The sequence below is a fragment of the Oncorhynchus mykiss genome, chromosome 11 (genome assembly GCF_057628025.1).
Source record: "Oncorhynchus mykiss isolate SJ-2025 chromosome 11, ASM5762802v1, whole genome shotgun sequence".
Taxonomy (NCBI): Eukaryota; Metazoa; Chordata; class Actinopteri; order Salmoniformes; family Salmonidae; genus Oncorhynchus; species Oncorhynchus mykiss.
Window position 1 is genome coordinate 67,962,523 of NC_143032.1, and position 21,698 is coordinate 67,984,220.

At 41.3% G+C, this 21,698-nt stretch overlaps 1 protein-coding gene across 3 annotated transcripts in view; it reads left to right on the plus strand.

The window, feature by feature from the left end:
• Positions 1-21,698, plus strand: part of mxd1 (MAX dimerization protein 1) — a 36,402-nt gene that overhangs the window by 10,954 nt on the left and 3,750 nt on the right. For all 3 annotated transcript variants that reach the window (XM_090191025.1, XM_090191026.1, XM_090191024.1), the window contains 3 exons: positions 14,560-14,589; positions 18,487-18,601; positions 21,403-21,562. In XM_090191025.1, the coding sequence (XP_090047151.1) occupies positions 14,560-14,589; positions 18,487-18,601; positions 21,403-21,562 (305 nt within the window). The remainder of the gene's footprint in view (positions 1-14,559; positions 14,590-18,486; positions 18,602-21,402; positions 21,563-21,698) is intronic.

Below are 21,698 nucleotides of genomic sequence, written 5' to 3' on the forward strand. Positions count from 1 at the left end.
ATCCAATAAATGTCGTTCCACTTCATGATTGTGTCCCACTTGTTGTTGATTCTTCACAAAAAAATACAGTTTTATATCTTTATGTTTGAAGCCTGAAATGTGGCAAAAGGTCGCAAAGTTCAAGGGGGCCGAATACTTTCGCAAGGCACTGTAATTATCAAACAAGCGGATGATACTACCTCTAGAAATATTACTGCTTATACAAATTCGTACTCCTAAAAATGTGCCTTTAGAAATGAACAAGCAATTACCCAGTTAGTGTCTTCCTCATTACTGTCCACCTCCCCACAGAAGTGGCACAGTTGGCTCAGGTTATCTAGCAAAACGTAATGTCAAGTAGTCTATATATCTTTACATGTATTTTTCTTAGCGAACAAGGGAATAGTATAGCTTTCTTGTAACAGAATTATTTAAATACGTGTTTTAGTGGCTATCTAGTCAGAAGATGGATCAAAGATAACCTTCAAAGATAACCATATCTACAGTTATATTAAATTAGAAATTGAACATACCAGTGTTTTGGAGGAGAGTGACTGCTATTTCTTCTCTCATGATGTTAACATATTTGAAAAGATCAATCGACTCCTCCTTCAAAACACATTCAGCAAACGAGGGAAAAATTTTGATGGGCATTCCAGTTTTCCCCAACAAAATTAGGTTAAACCTAAGATTCTAATTTGCAAGTATACAACGACACAGCTATAATATAATTTGACAGTTCTGTTTTGCCTTTTAGTCAGTATACTTTCAGTAGGTTAATTGTGCATTACTTATATACTCTCATGCTTACTTTCAAGGCAAAGACCCCACAAGAAGACAACATTCTGTATACTTCTGGACCTTCTTTGGACACTGTGTTAACAAAACTCCAGATGAGCTTCAATGCCATACAACACTCCTTCCGTGGCTTTCAACTGCTCTTAAATGCAAGTAAAACTAAATGCATGCTCTTCAACCGATCACTGCCCGCACCTGCTCGCCCATCTAGCATCACTATTCTGGACTAGAGGTCGACTGATTAATCGGAATGGCCGATTAATTAGGGCCGATTTCAAGTTTTCAGAACAATCGGAAATCTGTATTTTAGGACACCGATTTGGCAGATTTTTGTAAAAATAAATGACACCTTTATTTAACTAGGCAAGTCAGTTAAGAACACATTCTTATTTTCAATGACGGCCTAGGAACGGTGGGTTAACTGCCTTGTTCAGGGGCAGAACGACAGATTTTTACCTTGTCAGCTCGAGGATTCAATCTTGCAACCTTACGGTTAACTAGTCCAACGCTCAAACCACCTGCCTCTCATTGCACTCCACGAGGAGCCTGCCTGTTACGCCAATGCAGTTAGAAGCCAAGGTAAGTTGCTAGCTAGCATTAAACTTATCTTATAAAAAACAATCAATCTTAATCACTAGTTAACTACACATGGTTGATGATATTACTAGTTTATCTCGCGTGTCCTGCGTTGCATATAATCGATGCGGTGCGCATTCGTGAAAAGGACTCGTTGCTCCAACGTGTACCTAACCATAAACATCAATGCCTTTCTTAAAATCAACACACAAGTATATATTTAAACCTGCATATTTAGTTAATATTGCCTGCTAACATTAATTTCTTTTAACTAGATAAATTGTGTCACTTCTCTTGCAACAGAGTCAGGGTATATGCAGCAGTTTGGGCCGCCTGGCTCGAACTGTGTGAAGACAATTTCTTCCTAACAAAGACAGCCAACTTCGCCAAACGGGGGATGATTTAACGAAAGCGCATTTGCGAAAAAAGCACAATCGTTGCACGACTGTACCTAACCATAAACATCAATGCCTTTCTTAAAATCAATGCGCAGAAGTACATATTTTTAAACCTGCATATTTAGCTAAAAGAAATCCAGGTTAGCAGGCAATATTAACCAGGTGAAATTGTGTCACTTCTCTTGCGTTCATTGCACGCAGAGTCAGGGTATATGCAACAGTTTGGGCAACCTGGCTCGTTGCAAACTAATTTACCAGAATTTTACGTAATTATGACATAACATTGAAGGTTGTACAATGTAACAGCAATATTTAGACTTATGGATGCCACCCGTTAAAATACGGAACGGTAAATGTTTTGTTTTCGAGATGATAGTTTCTGGAATCGACCATATTAATGACCAAAGGCTCGTATTTCTGTGTGTTATTATGTTATAATTAAGTCTATGATTTGATATTTGATAGAGCATATGTTCTCAGTCTGACTGAGCGATGGTAGGCACCAGCAGGCTCGTAAGCATTCATTCAAACAGCAATTTTGTGCGTTTTGCCAGCAGCTCTTCGCTGTGCTTCAAGCATTGCGCTGTTTATGACTTCAAGCCTACCAACTCCCGAGATTAGATTGGTGTAACCGATGTGAAATGGCTAGCTAGTTAGCGGGGTGCACGTTAATAGCGTTTCAAACGTCACTCGCTCTGAGACTTGGAGTAGTTGTTCCCCTTGCTCTTCATGGGTAACGCTGCTTCGATGGTGGCTGTTGTCGATGTGTTCCTGGTTCGAGCCCAGGTAGGAGCGAGGAGAGGGACAGAAGCTATACTGTTACACTGGCAATACTAAAGTGCCTATAAGAACATCCAATAGTCAAAGGTATATGAAATACAAATCGTATAGAGAGAAATAGTCCTAGAATTCCTATAATAACTACAACCTAAAAATTCTTACCTGGGAATATTGAAGACTCATGTTAAAAGGAACCACCAGCTTTCATATGTTCTCATGTTCTGAGCAGGGAACTTAAACGTTAGCTTTCTTACATAACACATATTGCACTTTTACTTTCTTCTCCAACACTTTGTTTTTGCATTATTTAAACCAAATTAAACATTTTTCATTATTTATTTGTGGCTAAATTGATTTATTGATGTATTATATTAAGTTAAAATAAGTGTTCATTCAATATTGTTGTAATTGTCATTATTACAAATAAATTTAAAAAATTGTCCGATTAATCGGTATCGGCTTTTTTGGTCCTCCAATAATCGGTGTTGGCGTTGAAAAATCATAATCGGTTCGACCTCTACTCTGGACAGTTCTGACTTAAAATATGTGGACAACTACAAATACCTAGGTGTCTGGTTAGACTGTAAACTCTCCTTCCATCCAATCCAAAATTAAATCTAGAATCAGCTACCTATTTCGCAACCAAGCGTCCTTCACTCATGCTGCCAAACACCCTCGTAAAACTGACTAGCCTACCTATCCTTGACTTCGGCGATGTCATTTACAAAATAGCCTCCAACACTCTACTCAGCAAATTGGATGTAGTCTATCACAGTGCCATCCATTTTGTCACCAAAGCCCCATATACTACCCACCACTGCGACCTGTATGCTCTCGTTGGCTGTCTTTCATTGGCTGGCCCTCGCTTCATATTCGTCGCTAAACCCACTGACTCCAGGTCATCTATAAGTCTTTGCTAGGTAAAGCCCTGCCTTATCTCAGCTCACTGGTCACCATAGCAGCACCCACCCGTAGCACGTGCTCCAGCAGGTATATTTCACTGGTCATTCCCAAAGCCAACTCCTCCTTTGGCCGCCTTTCCTTCCAGTTCTCCGATGCCAATGACTGGAATGAATTGCAAAAATCCCTGAAGCTGGAGACTCATATCTCCCTCACTAACTTTAAGCATCAGCTGTCAGAGCAGCTTACCGATCATTGCACTTGTACACAGCCTATCTGTAAATAGCCCACACAACTACCTCATCCCCATTTTGTTATTTATTTTTTTGCTCCTTTGCACCCCAGTGTCTCTACTTGCACATTCATCTTCTGCACATCTATCACTCCCGTGTTTATTTGCTAAATTGTAATTATTTTGCCACTGTGGCCTATTTATTGCCTTACCTCCCTAATTTGACTACATTTGCACACACTGTATATAGATTTTTCTATTGTGTTATTGACTGTTTGTTTATCCCATGTGTAACTCTTTTTACCCCCTTTTTTTGGTAGTAGTTACAGTCTTGTCTCATTGCTGCAACTCCCGTACGGCCTCGGGAGAGGCGGAGGTCGAGACTGCTCTTGACACAACACACTGACACACTGACACACTGCTTCTTGACACAACGCACATCCAACCGGGAAGCCAGCCGCACCAATGTGTCGGAGGAAACACCGTACACCTGGCGACCTGGTCAGCATGCATTGCGCCCGGCCCGCCACAGGAGTCGCTAGTGCGCGATGAGACAAGGATATCCCTTCCGACCAAACCCTCCCTAGCCCGGTTGACGCTGGGCCAATTGTGCGTCGCCCCATGGCACTCCCGGTCGCGGCCGGCTGCGACGTAGCCTGGGCTCGTACCCAGAGCCTCTGGTGGTACAGCCTTAGACGACTGCGCCACCCGGAAGGCCCCCATGTGTAACTCTGTGTTGTTTGTGTCACACTGCTTTGCTTTATCTTGGCCAGGTCGCAGTTGTAAATGAGAACTTGTTCTCAACTGGCCTACCTGGTTAAATAAAGGTGAAATAAAAAAAATATTAATTAACATCTTGTAGGCATGGGTGAGGAAGGGTACCACACTCCCATCTGGATATATTACACACCTTCTCTCTCAGGAATGATCTGAACATATATGTTAATAAAAGTACAGCATTTTGAAACACTTTATTGGTTACAATATAGAGATGAATAAACAGAGGGGAATCTGAGAATGCAGGGATTCCAGCAGGGTGTGAGTTGAAGTAGTCAAATCTGGAGCTGACAAGGGCTGGAATGTAAATGACGTGATCATCTTGGATTATGGGCAGGCATTCCCTCTGATGAAGAGCATCTCCGTCTTGCTGATTTATATGCTGTCATCCAGGTGGAAATGACACCTGCGTATCTGATGTAGGAAAAGAGATAAGAGAAGTGTCCTGTGAATGTGTGTGTGTGTGTGTATATACAGTGCCTTGCGAAAGTATTCGGCCCCCATGAACTTTGCGACCTTTTGCCACATTTCAGGCTTCAAACATAAAGATATAAAACTGTATTTTTTTTGTGAAGAATCAACAACAAGTGGGACACAATCATGAAGTGGAACGACATTTATTGGATATTTCAAACTTTTTTTAACAAATCAAAAACTGAAAAATTGGGCGTGCAAAATGATTCAGCCCCCTTAAGTTAATACTTTGTAGCGCCACCTTTTGCTGCGATTACAGCTGTAAGTCGCTTGGGGTATGTCTCTATCAGTTTTGCACATCGAGAGACTGAATTTTTTTCCCATTCCTCCTTGCAAAACAGCTCGAGCTCAGTGAGGTTGGATGGAGAGCATTTGTGAACAGCAGTTTTCAGTTCTTTCCACAGATTCTCGATTGGATTCAGGTCTGGACTTTGACTTGGCCATTCTAACACCTGGATATGTTTATTTTTGAACCATTCCATTGTAGATTTTGCTTTATGTTTTGGATCATTGTCTTGTTGGAAGACACATCTCCGTCCCAGTCTCAGGTCTTTTGCAGACTCCATCAGGTTTTCTTCCAGAATGGTCCTGTATTTGGCTCCATCCATCTTCCCATCCATTTTAACCATCTTCCCTGTCCCTGCTGAAGAAAAGCAGGCCCAAACCATGATGCTGCCACCACCATGTTTGACAGTGGGGATGGTGTGTTCAGGGTGATGAGCTGTGTTGCTTTTACGCCAAACATAACGTTTTGCATTGTTGCCAAAAAGTTCAATTTTGGTTTCATCTGACCAGAGCACCTTCTTCCACATGTTTGGTGTGTCTCCCAGGTGGCTTGTGGCAAACTTTAAACGACACTTTTTATGGATATCTTTAAGAAATGGCTTTCTTCTTGCCACTCTTCCATAAAGGCCAGATTTGTGCAATATACGACTGATTGTTGTCCTATGGACAGAGTCTCCCACCTCAGCTGTAGATCTCTGCAGTTCATCCAGAGTGATCATGGGCCTCTTGGCTGCATCTCTGATCAGTCTTCTCCTTGTATGAGCTGAAAGTTTAGAGGAGGACTAATGCACTTGAAACAAATAGCCAAACCGAAAACTGCAGACATTACTAGTGCCACCCCTGCGATCAAAATGACATAAAAAATCAAATGAACCGCAGCCTAACATGATAAGAAATCTCAACTAGCAAGCAAGTCGCAGCAATGAAGAATTGAGTGCGTGCACATTCACGTGAAGGGGGGGGGGGGGGGGGGGGATTCTGTCAGGAGGAGCTTTTCGGCACAACCGTTCCTCAAGTTATAACACGTTAGTTGCTTACTGGACCCTGGCAATCTGTGTGAAATATTAGTAGTTACCTAGCTAACGAACTATCTGTGAAATATTGTTTTCCCTATACAGTATGTGGTTAATTTCAGAATGAGAGAATTAGGTGAAAATGAGGCTTTGCTTGTTAAACAAGTGGATTCAGGGATCAAGCTTATGCTGTAGGCCAATAGAGGTGAAAGAAACACCACACACTTTCCCTCTTTCAATACAGTGGATAAAAAGGGGTATGCCAGTTGTACTCTCTGCCTAAAAGAGACCAATTATGCCAACGAAGGGTATCATGCTCTGCTGGCACATTTTAGAATAATGTCCACAGGCACAAAGTGTGCAATGTAGTAACGTGCAGTGTAGCCCACAGATATTGCTTTTGTTGTGTTGAACTTGACAGTGACACTTTTGTGTGAGAGGGGGATTATAAAAAAATGTACTCAGTGAACGTTATTTTTGCACACATGTAGCCTTGTGCTCTTGGTTGATGTCTACTATAGTGGCCACTATAATAGAGCAAACATACAGTGGGGCAAAAAAGTATTTAGTCAGCCACCAATTTTGCACGTTCTCCCACTTAAAAAGATGAGAGAGGCCTGTAATTTTCATCATAGGTACACTTCAACTATGACAGACAAAATTAGAAAAAAAATCCAGAAAATCACATTGTTGGAATTTTAATGAATTTATTTGCAAATGATGGTGGAAAATAAGTATTTGGTCACCTACAAACAAGCAAGATTTCTGGATTTCTGAACTTCTTCTTTAAGATGCTCCTCTGTCCTCCACTCGTTACCTGTATTAATGGCACCTGTTTGAACTTGTTATCAGTATAAAAGACACCTGTCCACAACCTCAAACAGTCACACTCCAAACTCTACTATGGCCAAGACCAAAGAGCTGCCAAAGGACACCAGAAACAAAATTGTAGACCTGCACCAGGCTGGGAAGACTGAATCTGCAATAGGTAAGCAGTTTGGTTTGAAGAAATCAACTGTGGGAGCAATTATTAGGAAATGGAAGACATACAAGACCACTGATAATCTCCCTCGATCTGGGGCTCCACGCAAGATCTCACCCCGTGGGGTCAAAATGATCACAAGAACGGTCAGCAAAAATCCCAGAACCACACAGGGGGACCTAGTGAATGACCTGCAAAGAGCTGGGACCAAAGTAACAAAGCCTACCATCAGTAACACACTACGCCGCCAGGGACTCAAATCCTGTGTCCCCCTGCTTAAGCCAGTACATGTCCAGGCCCGTCTGAAGTTTGCTAGAGAGCATTTGGATGATCCAGAAGAAGATTGGGAGAATGTCATATGGTCAGATGAAACCAAAATATAACTTTTTGGTAAAAACTCAACTCGTGTCGTGTTTGGAGGACAAACAATGCTGAGTTGCATCCAAAGAACACCATACCTACTGTGAAGCATGGGCGTGGAAACATCATGCTTTGGGGCTGTTTTTCTGCAAAGGGACCAGGAATGAATGCGGCCATGTACAGTGGGGTAAAAAAGTATTTAGTCAGCCACCAATTGTGCAAGTTCTCCCACTTAAAAAGATGAGAGAGGCCTGTAATTTTTAATTAATTTATTTGCATATTGTGGTGGAAAATAAGTATTTGGTCAATAACAAGTCTTCACAAGGTTTTCACACACTGTTGTTGGTATATTGACCCATTCCTCCATGCAGATCTCCTCTAGAGCAGTGATGTTTTGGGGCTGTTGCTGGGCAACACGGACTTTCAACTCCCTCCAAAGATTTTCTATGGGTTTGAGATCTGGAGACTGGCTAGGCCACTCCAGGACCTTGAAATGCTTCTTACGAAGTGAAAACCTCCTTCCATCAGGAAGGGCATTGAAGATGAAACGTGGCTGGGTCTTTCAGCATGACAATGATCCCAAACACACCGCCCGGGCAGTGGCTTCGTAAGAAGCATTTCAAGGTCCTGGAGTGGCCTAGCCACAAAATACCAGCAACAGTGTGAAAACCTTGTGAACTTTTGTTATTGACCAAATACTTATTTTCCACCATCATTTGCAAATAAATTCATTAAAAATCCTACAATGTGATTTTCTGGATTTAAAAAAAAATCATTTTGTCTTTCATAGTTAAAGTGTACCTATGATGAAAATTACAGCCCTCTCTCATCTTTTTAAGTGGGAGAACTTGCACAATTGGTGGCTGACTAAATACTTTTTTGCCCCACTGTATGTCTGTTAGAATGAAACAATTTCTACTTTAAGATGTTTTTTTCCCAAGTGCAATTTTTGTGTGTGTGGTCACAAGCATTCTATTGTGAAGGCTGTCATGGCTAACTGCAATCTTAGTGTATTGTCTAGGCAACAAATAACATTGGATTGCTTTCCTTACATTTTTTAGCTGTGAGTCAGGTTCACATGAACCACTTTTTATTTTACACATAGAGACTGATCATGTAGATCAAATTCTTTGTTGTTTAATTAGTTAAAACCTGCATTTCCCCCTAACAGGGATTTTTGTCACCTTTTTGGGCCCTCACCAGTTTGCATCCCTGAAATATGCAACAACTAGGATGGGTTGCTGATATTACTAAGATTGTGCCTTTGGCTTCTGGACAACGAAAGAAAGTTGATATGAAAACCAATAGAACAGGAGAGAAATACTGTAAACATTTTTGATTGATAGTTTAGCTGTTGTTGTTAGCTGCTTCGTGCTGCTCCTCTCTCTAGACTCCTACTGCTCCCTGCAGCCTGTCTGTGAGTTGCCTAGAAACGAGTCTCCGCTCTTGCTCACGGCTAACTCTGACTAGAGACAGCCTTTAGTTGACGCTAGAAAGCTACTTTCTAACCCTAAACTCACTGTACATTAGCTACTATTTTTGGCAAAATAATAATTCCAGTCAACCAAGACACTGTTCCAGTTTTATGACTGACACGATTTGTTAAATTCTGACACCAATTTCATTCCACATAATTATACAAATTAACCTATAAACTGATGAGCATGACAGGACAAGTTTTTATTTTCTGCAGCTAACAGACTAACAGGAAGCAGAATCTGAATTTAATTTAAAATAAAGGAAGTATAATTGAAATGAAATCTGAATGAATGATTCTAAACATCATCATAGAACATGTTATTTTAACATGTATGGTTACCAATACCATGTAGCATGTAGCATAAGGTTGAAAACAGATTCTCCTAAAAATAATTTTAAATAATTTCAGTGGTCTGGAAATATTATAGGATCATGTTGTCTTTAATAATTTATAATTCCCTTAAAGATTTAAAAAAATATGTATATAATATATATGTATATATATATATATGTATATATATATATATATATATATATATATATATATATACACAGTGCCTTGCGAAAGTATTCGGCCCCCTTGAACTTTGCGACCTTTTGCCACATTTCAGGCTTCAAACATAAAGATATAAAACTGTATTTTTTTGTGAAGAATCAACAACAAGTGGGACACAATCATGAAGTGGAACGACATTTATTGGATATTTCAAACTTTTTTAACAAATCAAAAACTGAAAAATTGGGCGTGCAAAATTATTCAGCCCCCTTAAGTTAATACTTTGTAGCGCCACCTTTTGCTGCGATTACAGCTGTAAGTCGCTTGGGGTATGTCTCTATCAGTTTTGCACATCGAGAGACTGACATTTTTTCCCATTCCTCCTTGCAAAACAGCTCGAGCTCAGTGAGGTTGGATGGAGAGCATTTGTGAACAGCAGTTTTCAGTTCTTTCCACAGATTCTCGATTGGATTCAGGTCTGGACTTTGACTTGGCCATTCTAACACCTGGATATGTTTATTTTTTAACCATTCCATTGTAGATTTTGCTTTATGTTTTGGATCATTGTCTTGTTGGAAGACAAATCTCTGTCCCAGTCTCAGGTTTTTTGCAGTCTCCATCAGATTTTCTTCCAGAATGGTCCTGTATTTGGCTCCATCCATCTTCCCATCAATTTTAACCATCTTCCCTGTCCCTGCTGAAGAAAAGCAGGCCCAAACCATGATGCTGCCACCACCATGTTTGACAGTGGGCATGGTGTGTTCAGGGTGATGAGCTGTGTTGCTTTTACGCCAAACATAACGTTTTGCATTGTTGCCAAAAAGTTCAATTATGGTTTCATCTGACCAGAGCACCTTCTTCCACATGTTTGGTGTGTCTCCCAGGTGGCTTGTGGCAAACTTTAAACAACACTTTTTATGGATATCTTTAAGAAATGGCTTTCTTCTTGCCACTCTTCCATAAAGGCCAGATTTGTGCAATATACGACTGATTGTTGTCCTATGGACAGAGTCTCCCACCTCAGCTGTAGATCTCTGCAGTTCATCCAGAGTGATCATGGGCCTCTTGGCTGCATCTCTGATCAGTCTTCTCCTTGTATGAGCTGAAAGTTTAGAGGGACGGCCAGGTCTTGGTAGATTTGCAGTGGTCTGATACTCCTTCCATTTCAATATTATCGCTTGCACAGTGCTCCTTGGGATGTTTAAAGCTTTGGAAATCTTTTTGTATCCAAATCCGGCTTTAAACTTCTTCACAACAGTATCTCGGACCTGCCTGGTGTGTTCCTTGTTCTTCATGATGCCCTCTGCGCTTTTAACGGACCTCTGAGACTATCACAGTGCAGGTGCATTCATACGGAGACTTGATTACACACAGGTGGATTGTATTTATCATCATTAGTCATTTGGGTCAACATTGGATCATTCAGAGATCCTCACTGAACTTCTGGAGAGAGTTTGCGCCACTGAAAGTAAAGGGGCTGAATAATTTTGCACGGCCAATTTTTCAGTTTTTGATTTGTTAAAAAGGTTTGAAATATCCAATAAATGTCGTTCCACTTCATGATTGTGTCCCACTTGTTGTTGATTCTTCACAAAAAAATACAGTTTTATATCTTTATGTTTGAAGCCTGAAATGTGGCAAAAGGTCGCAAAGTTACAGGGGGTCGAATACTTTCGCAAGGCACTGTATATGTATGTATGTATGTATATATTTTTGTTTTATATATATATTTCCCAGAATGGATAAGATCAAACACTACAGTATGGAAGGGAACAATCTAACATATCATGACAAAGAAAAAAGTAATAAAATCTTTGTTAAATTAACGAGATTCATGTTTCATGTCTCGGTTGAATTATTTTTTTCTATTCAAATTCTGCTTGATGTGGGGTGTGGTCAATTCAAATTCATTGTTTTCAATTCAGGAATTCTGAATTGACCTCAACCCTGCTCTGCAGATTATTTCAGAAAAAGACACTTGACCAGCTTCCTGGCACTGTGCGGAGCCTGAAGAGTGAAATCTGTGTGTCTGTGTGCCATTGTTGGTAGAGCTGGTAGGACCTTAGGCTGTTGGTGAACGGTGCAGTACACTGCAATGCAGGAGGCCTTTAAATCATCTCTGTCTATCTATATGACCATCGCTTTCTCTCGTTCTCTCGCTCTGTCTCTCTCTGTCTCTCATATCCATCCCACCGCTTTATCTCACCGTCTCTTTCGCTTGCTCTGTGAGGGGGCGGTATCAGCTAAGGTGAACTGGGAGAAGAGTGAGGGTCTGATTTATGGGGAGATGGGCCAGAGAATCACATTTTATTGGTCGCATACACATATTTAGCAGATGTTACTGCGGGTGTAGCGAAATGCTTATGTTCCTAGCTCCAACAGTTCAGTAATATCTAACACTTCACTACAATACACACAAATCTAAAGTAAAATAATGGAGTTAAGAAATATTAGGACGAGCAATGTTGGAGTGGCATTGATTTAAAATACAGTAGAATAGAATACAGTATATACATATGAAATGAGTAAGGCAGTATGTAAACATTAAAGTGACCAGTGATTTTATGAATATAGGGCAGCAAGCCTCTAAGGTGCAGGGTCGAGTAACCAGGTGGTACCCGGCTAGTGATGGCTATTTAACAGTCTGATGGCCTTGAGATTGAAAAACAGCTTCTATCTCTCGGTCCCAGCTTTGATGCATACTCTGATTTCATACTCTTCCTGGGGAGCTACAGTTGGGTAGGGAGGAAGCTCATAGGGGTGTTCTTGGGGACTTCAGAATTTCAGGAGAGAAATTGGGAGGGGCTGGTGGACAAGATTATGGCTAAGTTGTCTAAATGGTGATGTTGTTGCCACTGATGTCTTTCAGGGGAGGGTCCTGCTCACCCCCCCCCCCCCTTCAAAGACTCTGATCAAAAACCTGAGTGAGCATGAAGGGACCAAGGACTAGTTGGCAGGGTGAAGGCTTTCTGTCTACAAGCTGCACAGAGACTTCTGTAGCAGCATGGGGTGTGCTGGTGAGACACTGCATGGGCTGTTCTAAGGAGGGCAGGGGGCCTTGGATACGACAGGCACTTGTTCTTGTTGGATCTTGTGCAGGTCATTATATCAACCATTACTCCGTTCTTAGGGTGTGGAAAGAGACTGTTAACTGTTCACAGAGACGTTTCACAGCCTGGAGCCTTGTGGCTCCCCTATGTTCCACAATCCCCTCATCCAGACCAGAGTGCTGACCTCTGCTAACTTGTGGGCCAAACCTCATGAGAGCGGGGTTCACAAGGTTGGGTGACCTGAGAGAGGAGGATGGATGGAAATCTGCTAGCGACATGGAGATGCTTCTTCCTTAACCTTTCTGATCTCCCCATCCCGGATCCGGGATCGTGAATACAGACTCAAGCTCATTACCATAACGCAACGTTAACTATTCATGAAAATCGCAAATGAAATGAAATAAATATGCTAGCTCTCAAGCTTAGCCTTTTGTTAACAACACTGTCATCTCAGATTTTCAAAATATGCTTCTCAACCATTGCAAAACAAGCATTTGTGTAACAGTATTGATGGCTAACGTAGCATTTAGCGTAGCATTTAGCATTAGCATTCAGCTGGCAACATTTACACAAAAAAACAGAAAAGCATTCAAATAAAATCATTTACCTTTGAAGAACTTCAGATGTTTTCAATGAGGAGACTCTCAGATAGCAAATGTTCAGTTTTTCCTGAAAGATTATTTGTTTAGGACAAATCGCTCCGTTTTCTGCGTCACGTTTAGCTATGAAAAAACCCCTGTATCCAGGATTGTGTAAATCTATCAGCAAGCTCATTAGCATAACACAACGTTAACTATTCATGAAAATCGCAAATGAAATGAAATAAATATGCCATCTCTCAAGCTTAGCCTTTTGTAAACAACACTGTCATCTCAGATTTTCAAAATATGCTTCTCAACCATAGGAAAACAATCATTTGTGTAAAAGTAGCTAGCTAGCGTAGCATTTAGCGTTAGCATTAGCGTTAGCATCCAGCACGCAACATTTCAACAAAAACATAAAAGCCTTCAAATAAAATCATTTACCTTTGAAGAACTTCAGATGTTTTCAATGAGGAGACTCTCAGTTAGATAGCAGATGCTCAGTTTTTCCAAAAAGATTATTTGTGTATTAGAAATAGCTCCGTTTTGTACATCACATTTGGCTACCAAAAAAACCCGAAAATTCAGTCCTCAAAACGCGAACTTTTTTCCAAATTAACTCCATAATATCGACTGAAAACATGGCAAACGTTGTTTAGAATCAATCCTCAAGGTGTTTTTCACATATCTCTTTGATGATATATCGTTCGTGGAAGTGTGCTTTCTCTCCTGAATCCCAGGAGAAAATGCCCGCACCTGAAGATTACGCACAAATTTAGACAAAGGACACCGGGCGGACCCCTGGAAAATGTAGTCTCTTATGGCCAATCTTCCAATGATATGCCTACAAATACGTCACAATGCTGCCGACATCTTGGGGAAACGGCAGAAGGTCTAAGCTTATTCCTGTCGCATTCACAGCCATATAAGGAGACATTAGAAAACAGAGCTTCAGAAATTCTGCTCATTTCCTGTTTGACGTATCATCTTGGTTTCGCCTGTAGAATGAGTTCTGGGGCACTTACAGACAAAATCTTTGCAGATTCTGAAACTTCAGAGTGTTTTCTTTCCAAAACTGTCAAGAATATGCATAGTCAAGCATCTTTTTTTTTTTTCCAAAAATGAAATAGCGCCCCTAGAGATGCAACTGGTTAAAGTCCTGCAGGCTGCTGCAGCAGGTGGTGAAGGGGGTCCATGCTACTGGGTTCCTTCAGAGAGCTGCTGGGAAATGGGCAGAGACTGGGCCGAACACAAGCCTCTCTCTCGCTGTAACAACTCCATGGCTGACTGCAGTAGTGGCAAACAGAGAGGAGAGGAATGTTTGAAGCACACTGAATTTACTTGGCGACGATTTGTAAGGACAGTTTCTAAACTCTGTGTCCCTCTTGTCTGTTTACAGATCCATACACAACGAGATGGAGAAGAACAGGTAGGTCGAATCCCACATCAAGTTCTCTGTCTCTTTCTGTCTCTCCGTCTCTCTCCTCATTCCCACATGGATAGTTAGGAGCACCAGAGAGTTATTACCGGGAAATGAACAATGCAGAATGCTGCCCGGAGGATAACCCTACTGCTTATCCTACAAGGGACCATTGGTCTCTCTTTGGCCTCTCCCTGGCTGTGCCTGGACTCTCTTTGGCCCACTAACACACTGCCGGAGGAGAGAACAGTGAGACTCATTCCCTCTGTCAACTTCTGTGTGTGTGCGTGTCTGCTCGTATGAACCCACTTAAAACGCCCACCACCCTGTCTCAGTCCAAGTCCTCTGTTACAGTGAGTCCCATAGCAGCTTAGCCTGCCTGCCTGGTGAAGCTGGCCACTGTGTAACCTGACTCTGTCACGTTATGGCATCCCAGTGTTCTGCCCTTTGGACTAGTTCATACTAAGCTAAGCCTCAGGCCAGCTGAGGAACATCACCTGGATGTGTTCCACTCCGTTGTGTATTTGTTTGTCTCCTGTGTGTTTATTGGAGAGCGAGAGGGGGTGTGTGTGTTTTCCACGGTGGCTCTGTGTCGCTCTCTCACCCAGGAGCATTAGAATAGTTATTACTCATTCCTGCTGCAGTTGAAATTGATAAACACATACTATGATCACATATCCATCTGGAGTACTCCCAGTACCAAATATTCTCCATACACCTAGCCTTGAGCTTCAAATAACATGTTCTCAACTAGCCCACATTTGTGCAATTTCACCCCACTCATGCACACGTGGCCTTTGGGGTGCACCCAAGCATACACACACACACGCACAAAATTGGTTGTACCTCCTCCCACCTGCCTGTGTGTGCATGTAGCAGCCTCCAGTTGGAGGTGTTTTATGTGTGTTGTGTAGCAGGATCTTGTGGTCATCTTTAGCTGCACAGAGAGAGGGGGAAGTGAGGAGAGGAGATAAAGGGGGATAAATAAAGGGATACAGAACAGCTTAATGTAAATCTAGTGATCACCACACCTCTCCTCTATGTTTAGTAACAATGTTGTTCAAATGTACATGGAACTACAGATGTCGGATCTTAATTTGATCGCTGAGAATTTTCCTTCTGCATCAGGAAATTCAAATGAGCCTTATGAATCCCTGAAAATGAGCAGTTCTCTCTCTCCATGCGGGGGCAGTCGAGTCATTGAGATCAGGGTTTGCTATCAAAATAATATTCTCTCTCTCGCTCGCTCAAACACTAAGCCTAGGTCCTAATACTGCAACATTCAAATGTACAAACAAGTATCTGAAATTCAGCCATACATATCAACAACTGTATTTTTGTATAGCTTAATAACACAAGGTCTCCGCTAGGCTACAACATACAAGTGTCAAGTGTTTCCTAAGGTTATGAATAAACTGTCAAAATAGAGTTGAATCTGGGTTGGTCTAGCGGTTAGGGCCGCTGCCTTCACGTATAGGCCTACCGTGTTGCTGTGGGTTCCATTCCGGCCTATGCACTTCTGGCACAAATAACGCAATTCCCCTGATTGACTTGATTAAGTTACACATTTCAAATGTGGACAGTCAAGGGATATTTTACCCCTGATCTTGATAAGAAATTACCATACCAGAAAGTTTTGGATAACATAAATAGGAAACAAATGACAAAATAACAATAGGCTACACCAACATTAGTTTCCATTCATACAAAGTGTCAGGTAAATTGCCACCGTAGATTTGCTGTGGTAAACAAGGAAATGAGTTGTTCTATTGAACGGAATAATTGTCAATCGCCCTTAGTCATCAGAACAGCGTAGCCCTGTTTGAACAGACAACACCAACCAGATGGTGAAACACTGGTTTTGAAGTTCGCAGGTGGGGCTACCTCATCACGTGGCCATGACCGACTCATGTACGCTGCACAAGCAGGACGAGGTAACCCCAACATCTTTTAGGGAGTGGTAATGAGGTTAACAAAAGTGGTTGTAATTGAGATCAGCATTGTGGTTGAATTAGCTGTCGATTTGAATCTAGTGCCATTGATGGTTGCAACTTGCAATAGGCCATTTGATTATATTCCAACAGGCTACATTCTGTAGGCTACCCATTAGCCTATCCATTGTCATATAATACAATGTGTGAAAACCTATAATGGGCTACTGTTTGTTTCACTGGCTGAGTTGAGAAGCTCATCAGTTGATTGACAGATGTAGTCCTACTGTAGAGCGATAAACTTTCCTCCAGTGTGGATGCTCTCCCATGTTTTATAGTTAGGCTATGTATCATTTTGATGGTCTTTAGTGTGGATTGGAAGCCTGTATTGTGTGACTTTAATATATTCATTTTGTAAAGCTGTCAAGATGTTTATGCATTTGAGCCTATCCAAAGACGATTTCGTTGAGCTGAGACACTTCTCTGATGTGTATATTCAGACTTCGTTTTACTTCTTGAAAACATCGAAATAAATGCAATTTACCCCCCAGAGTCGATGTCCGCACGCCCCCGCGGAAGTCTAATTAGCATAATTTAAAATAATATTGTGTTTAAACTAGACATAGACATGAGCTCCAAAATTGTTGAGAGAGTGACTTTGTGTTTGTTTTCGCTCTGTATTGCAGCACTTAGGATTTGAAATGAGACAGTGACTTTGACGTCAAAGTGCAGACTGTCACTTTTAATTTGACAGTATTTTTGTCCATATTGGGTTAACCGTTTAGAAATTCCAGCACTTTTTGTACATAGTCCCAATAGAAAGGAATGGTAAAAAATATATTGTGTCATTTTGGAGTCACTTTTATTGCAAATAGAAATAGAATGTTTCTAAACACTACATTTCATGTGGATGCTACCATAATTACGGATAGTCCTGAATTAATCAGGAATAATGATGAATGAGAGTTAGACGCACAAATATTATACACCCCCCATGTCTTGGGGGTATGATATTTGTGCATCCTCTATGAATACTGATGATGTTGTTTTGAATTATTTTGTTTTAAGCCTTTCCCAAACTAAAGCCCACCCCTAACCTAACCTCTGTTTTAACCTTGTAACCACAGATAATTAATGCAGCAAAAATAGACATTTGTTCATGAGTCAAAGGGCAGTGGGCCAGATTCGAACCCATGCCGTCTCTGGCAATATGTGTGCCGGGTTAAGCGGCTGTAACCCGCTGGACCACATAGGCACTGATATAACCAAACATGTCTTCTGCTTATTGCTTGCCTTCAATATATATAATAAAACAATTTATCTAAAAAAAAAATGATTCCCTAATGAAAAATACATCTACCCCCTACAAATGTTAGTTTATTATAACCCACATAAGAACTCACACGAGATGCGCTGTAGTCCTCAATTAGCCTACATAAGGTATACTGTAGGGATGGTACTGCACTGTATACAAACACCGCTTCTGGCTGCCCCCTGGTGGCGATTCTAAATATTTCTTCTGATATTAAAATTCTCCCGCAACGAAAGGTTTCAAATTAAGATTGGACATCTGTATAGAAGATGATTCCACTGTACATGTGACTTGGTTTACCATGTTTGAAAATAATCAAATACATTCCTCTTCAAAATGGACCTACATTTCTTCAAAAAGGGCTTGTTGTTTAGGCCTACTCCCACTCATTCCCTTACCAGAACAGATGAAACATTTCTGGAAGACTGTTTGATGCAGTCCATTTCATTTATACAGTCATGAGAAGGTGCAGGCCCTAGACAGGCACAAGTTTGTGGATGAAAGTGATCATAGGTCAGGGATGAAATTACTGCAGAAGAGCTACAGGGAGCGAGAGCTGACTCCATATGAGGTGAACAATGACTGCTGAGAGGGTTTAAGGGAACTGATTTAATTATGCTTCTCCATTTCGCTCTCTCTCTTTCTCTTTCTCTCCCTCTGCAGAAGAGCACACCTACGGCTGTGTTTAGAGCGATTGAAATCCCTCGTTCCATTGGGACCAGACTCCAACAGGCATACCACCCTCAGCCTGTTGATGAGAGCCAAGAAACATATCGGGGTGTGTGTGCTGGGAAGTAATCAGTTCCAAGTGGTTTCTGATTCAAGAGGGCAATTTGATTGACCATTGTAGAGGTCAGAAGAGGGGGCTTGTCTGTTTCTGCATCAACTAACCCCTTTGCATGGTTACAGCAACAGTTAGCCTGGCTAGCTAGAGGGTAATGAGTATAGCATTAACTCTGGTGAGTGACTGGTGTACAGCTAGGTTTGTTGTAGAGTATACAGCTCAGTTGGTTAGGTGATTACGGTGGAGTGAAGTGGCAACTTGTTACAAAGTAAACCTTGCATCACTCAAGGACCAGGGTTACCTCCCCTGTAGAGCAGGGATTTTTTTAAAACATTGTATTTTTTTCTCGCCTCTGAGTAGTCTCATTTCACTGCCAAAAATAACATTTAACCATCTAGTGTTCAGAGAAATAACAACACAATGTCAAATAAGGGTAGCCTAGTCAAATAATTAACATCCAATCACATTAACCGTTACTCTCGCGGGAATTCCACTAACGGTCCGTATGTTGCCAAACGTAGCTGCTGCTCATGTTGGTATCTGTACTGATGGCGCAAAAGCCATGACAGGGAGACATAGTGGAGTGGTAACGCGCGTGCAAGCAGTTGCTCCCGACGCCACTTGGGTACACTGCAGCATCCACTAAAGGCTCTTGCTGCCAAGGGAATGCCTGACAGCTTGAAAGACGTTTCGGACACTACAGTAAAAATGGTTAACTTTGTTAAAGCAAGGCCTCTGAATGTGTGTATTTTCTGCACTATGCAATGATATGGGCAGCGACCATGTAACGTTTTTACAACATACAGAAGTGCGGTGGTTATCAAGGGGCAAAGTATTGACATGTTTTTTTTATTGAGAGACAAGCTTAAAGTTTTCTTTACTGACCATTATTTTCACTTGTCTGACTGTTTGCCTGATGACGAGTTTCTCACATGACTGGCCTATCTGGGTGATGTTTTTCTCACCTGAATGATCTGAATCTAGGAATACAGGGACTCTGCAACTATATTCAATGTGCGGGACAAAATTGAGGCTATGATTAAGAAGTTTTAGCTCTTTTCTGTCTGCATTAACAAGGACAACACACAGGTCTTTCCATCATTGTATGATTTTTTTGTGTGCAAATGAACTCAAGCTTACGGACAATGTCAAATGTGATATAGTGAAGCACCTGAGTGAGGTGGGTGCGGAATTACACAGGTACTTTCCCAAAACGGATGACACAAACAACTGGATTCGTTATCCCTTTCATGCCCTGTCTCCAGTCCACTTACCGATATCTGAACAAGAGAGCCTCATCAAAATTGCAACAAGCGGTTCTGTGAAAATTGAATTTAATCAGAAGCCACGGCCAGATTACTGGATTGGGCTGCGCTCAGAGTGTCCTGCAAATTGCGCTGTTAAGACACTGATGCCCTTTGCAACCACGTACCTATGTGAGAGCGGATTCTCGGCCCTCACTAGGATGAAAACTAAATACAGGCACAGACTGGGAAATGATTTAAGAGTGAGACTCTCCAATGCAACCCAACATTGCAGAGTTATGTGCATCCTGTTCTTTTGTCACACCGGGTTATGACAAAAACTCACACTCATTCTTATGTTTAATAAATGTATCATAGTGTGTGTGTGTGTGGCAGGCTTACAATGATGGCAAAAAAACACAATTTGAGAGTGCGCTGACCCTGGTGCTAGAGGGGGTACGCGGCTGGAGGTTGAATGTTTGAAGGGGTACGGGACTATAACAAGTTTGGGAACCACTACTGTAGAAGGAACCAGTCCATGGTTAACTATGTGTGGATGAGGCCAGTACAGTATATAAAAGTTAACTGTCCAGATGTCTAAAATTGTAATCAAGTATGTTATAGTGCTGAGCAATTAACCAAAATGTAGGTTATTTTTCAGTTTTTAAACAACTCATTGACCGACGTCGGTACAATTATTTGAATTCCATTTTGTTCATTTATTTCTGAGCTCAATGCACACATTGCACAGCTTCTCTAGAGATAATCAGATCCACTCTGAACTGTGCAAAGTAGAAGGGATTTGTAGTTTTCAACAGGCCAATATTCTACATAGTTTCGTGCATAAATCGTGGTAATTCACTAAAATTACAAATATCCATTGTACATTTACTTGTCCATTATTTCATGATCTAAGTGATTGAGAGTTGGTATTCAGCAGTCAAAAAATATGCCTTATTTACTTTGAAGAACTACTAAAATTGTGATTTTGTCAGACGGCATAGGCAGCTGCTCTATAGAAATGAGACGATGACTTAGAATGAAATAATAAAGTCATCAAATAAAACAAATATAATACACACAACATCTGAAATATTTTATTAAAATAATGTGAGTAAATGATGATTAATAAGTGGTAATGGGAAGTCACTACCATCATGGGATTTTTATTAATAGGTTTATTCTGTGTTTTGAGCATTCCACCCAAATAATCGAAATCGAAGGACCGTGATAATCTTTTAATAATTGAACCGAAACCGAACAGACCAAAAAGCACTAATCACTCAGCACTAGTTTGTTAAAAAGCAGCTTTTCTGTTGGAATGGATGAGTCAACATTTGAGTTAACAGAAAATGAACGTTTAAAAGTTAGATTTTCTGGACAGTTACTTCACTGTATCACTGTTACATACAGTACTGAGGTCAGAGGTTGCAGGAGGGCAAGAGGAGATGTTAGCATGTCTTAAAGTAGCTGCCACAACGTGCGCACACACAAAGTGAGGATGTTGTCTGACTGTAATGCTGTCTGACTGTATGTGTGTGTCTGCTGTAGAGGTTGGAGGAGTGCGAGCGGAGAGCCCAGCATACCTTAGACCAGCTGCAAAGAGAGCAGAGGCACCTCCAACGACGTCTGGAGCAGCTAGGGGTGGAGAGAACACGTATGGACAGCACAGGATCCATCGTCTCCTCCGACAATCCAGATGCAGACCAGGGTGAGCACACACGCCAGACATGACCAAAATTAGCTGGCACTGTAAATCTTTTTTGTTGATGGCCATGGCTGTTATGTTCACCAATGTATAGATAAAGACACTGTTCAGTGATGTAGGCCATCATTGTAAATAAGAA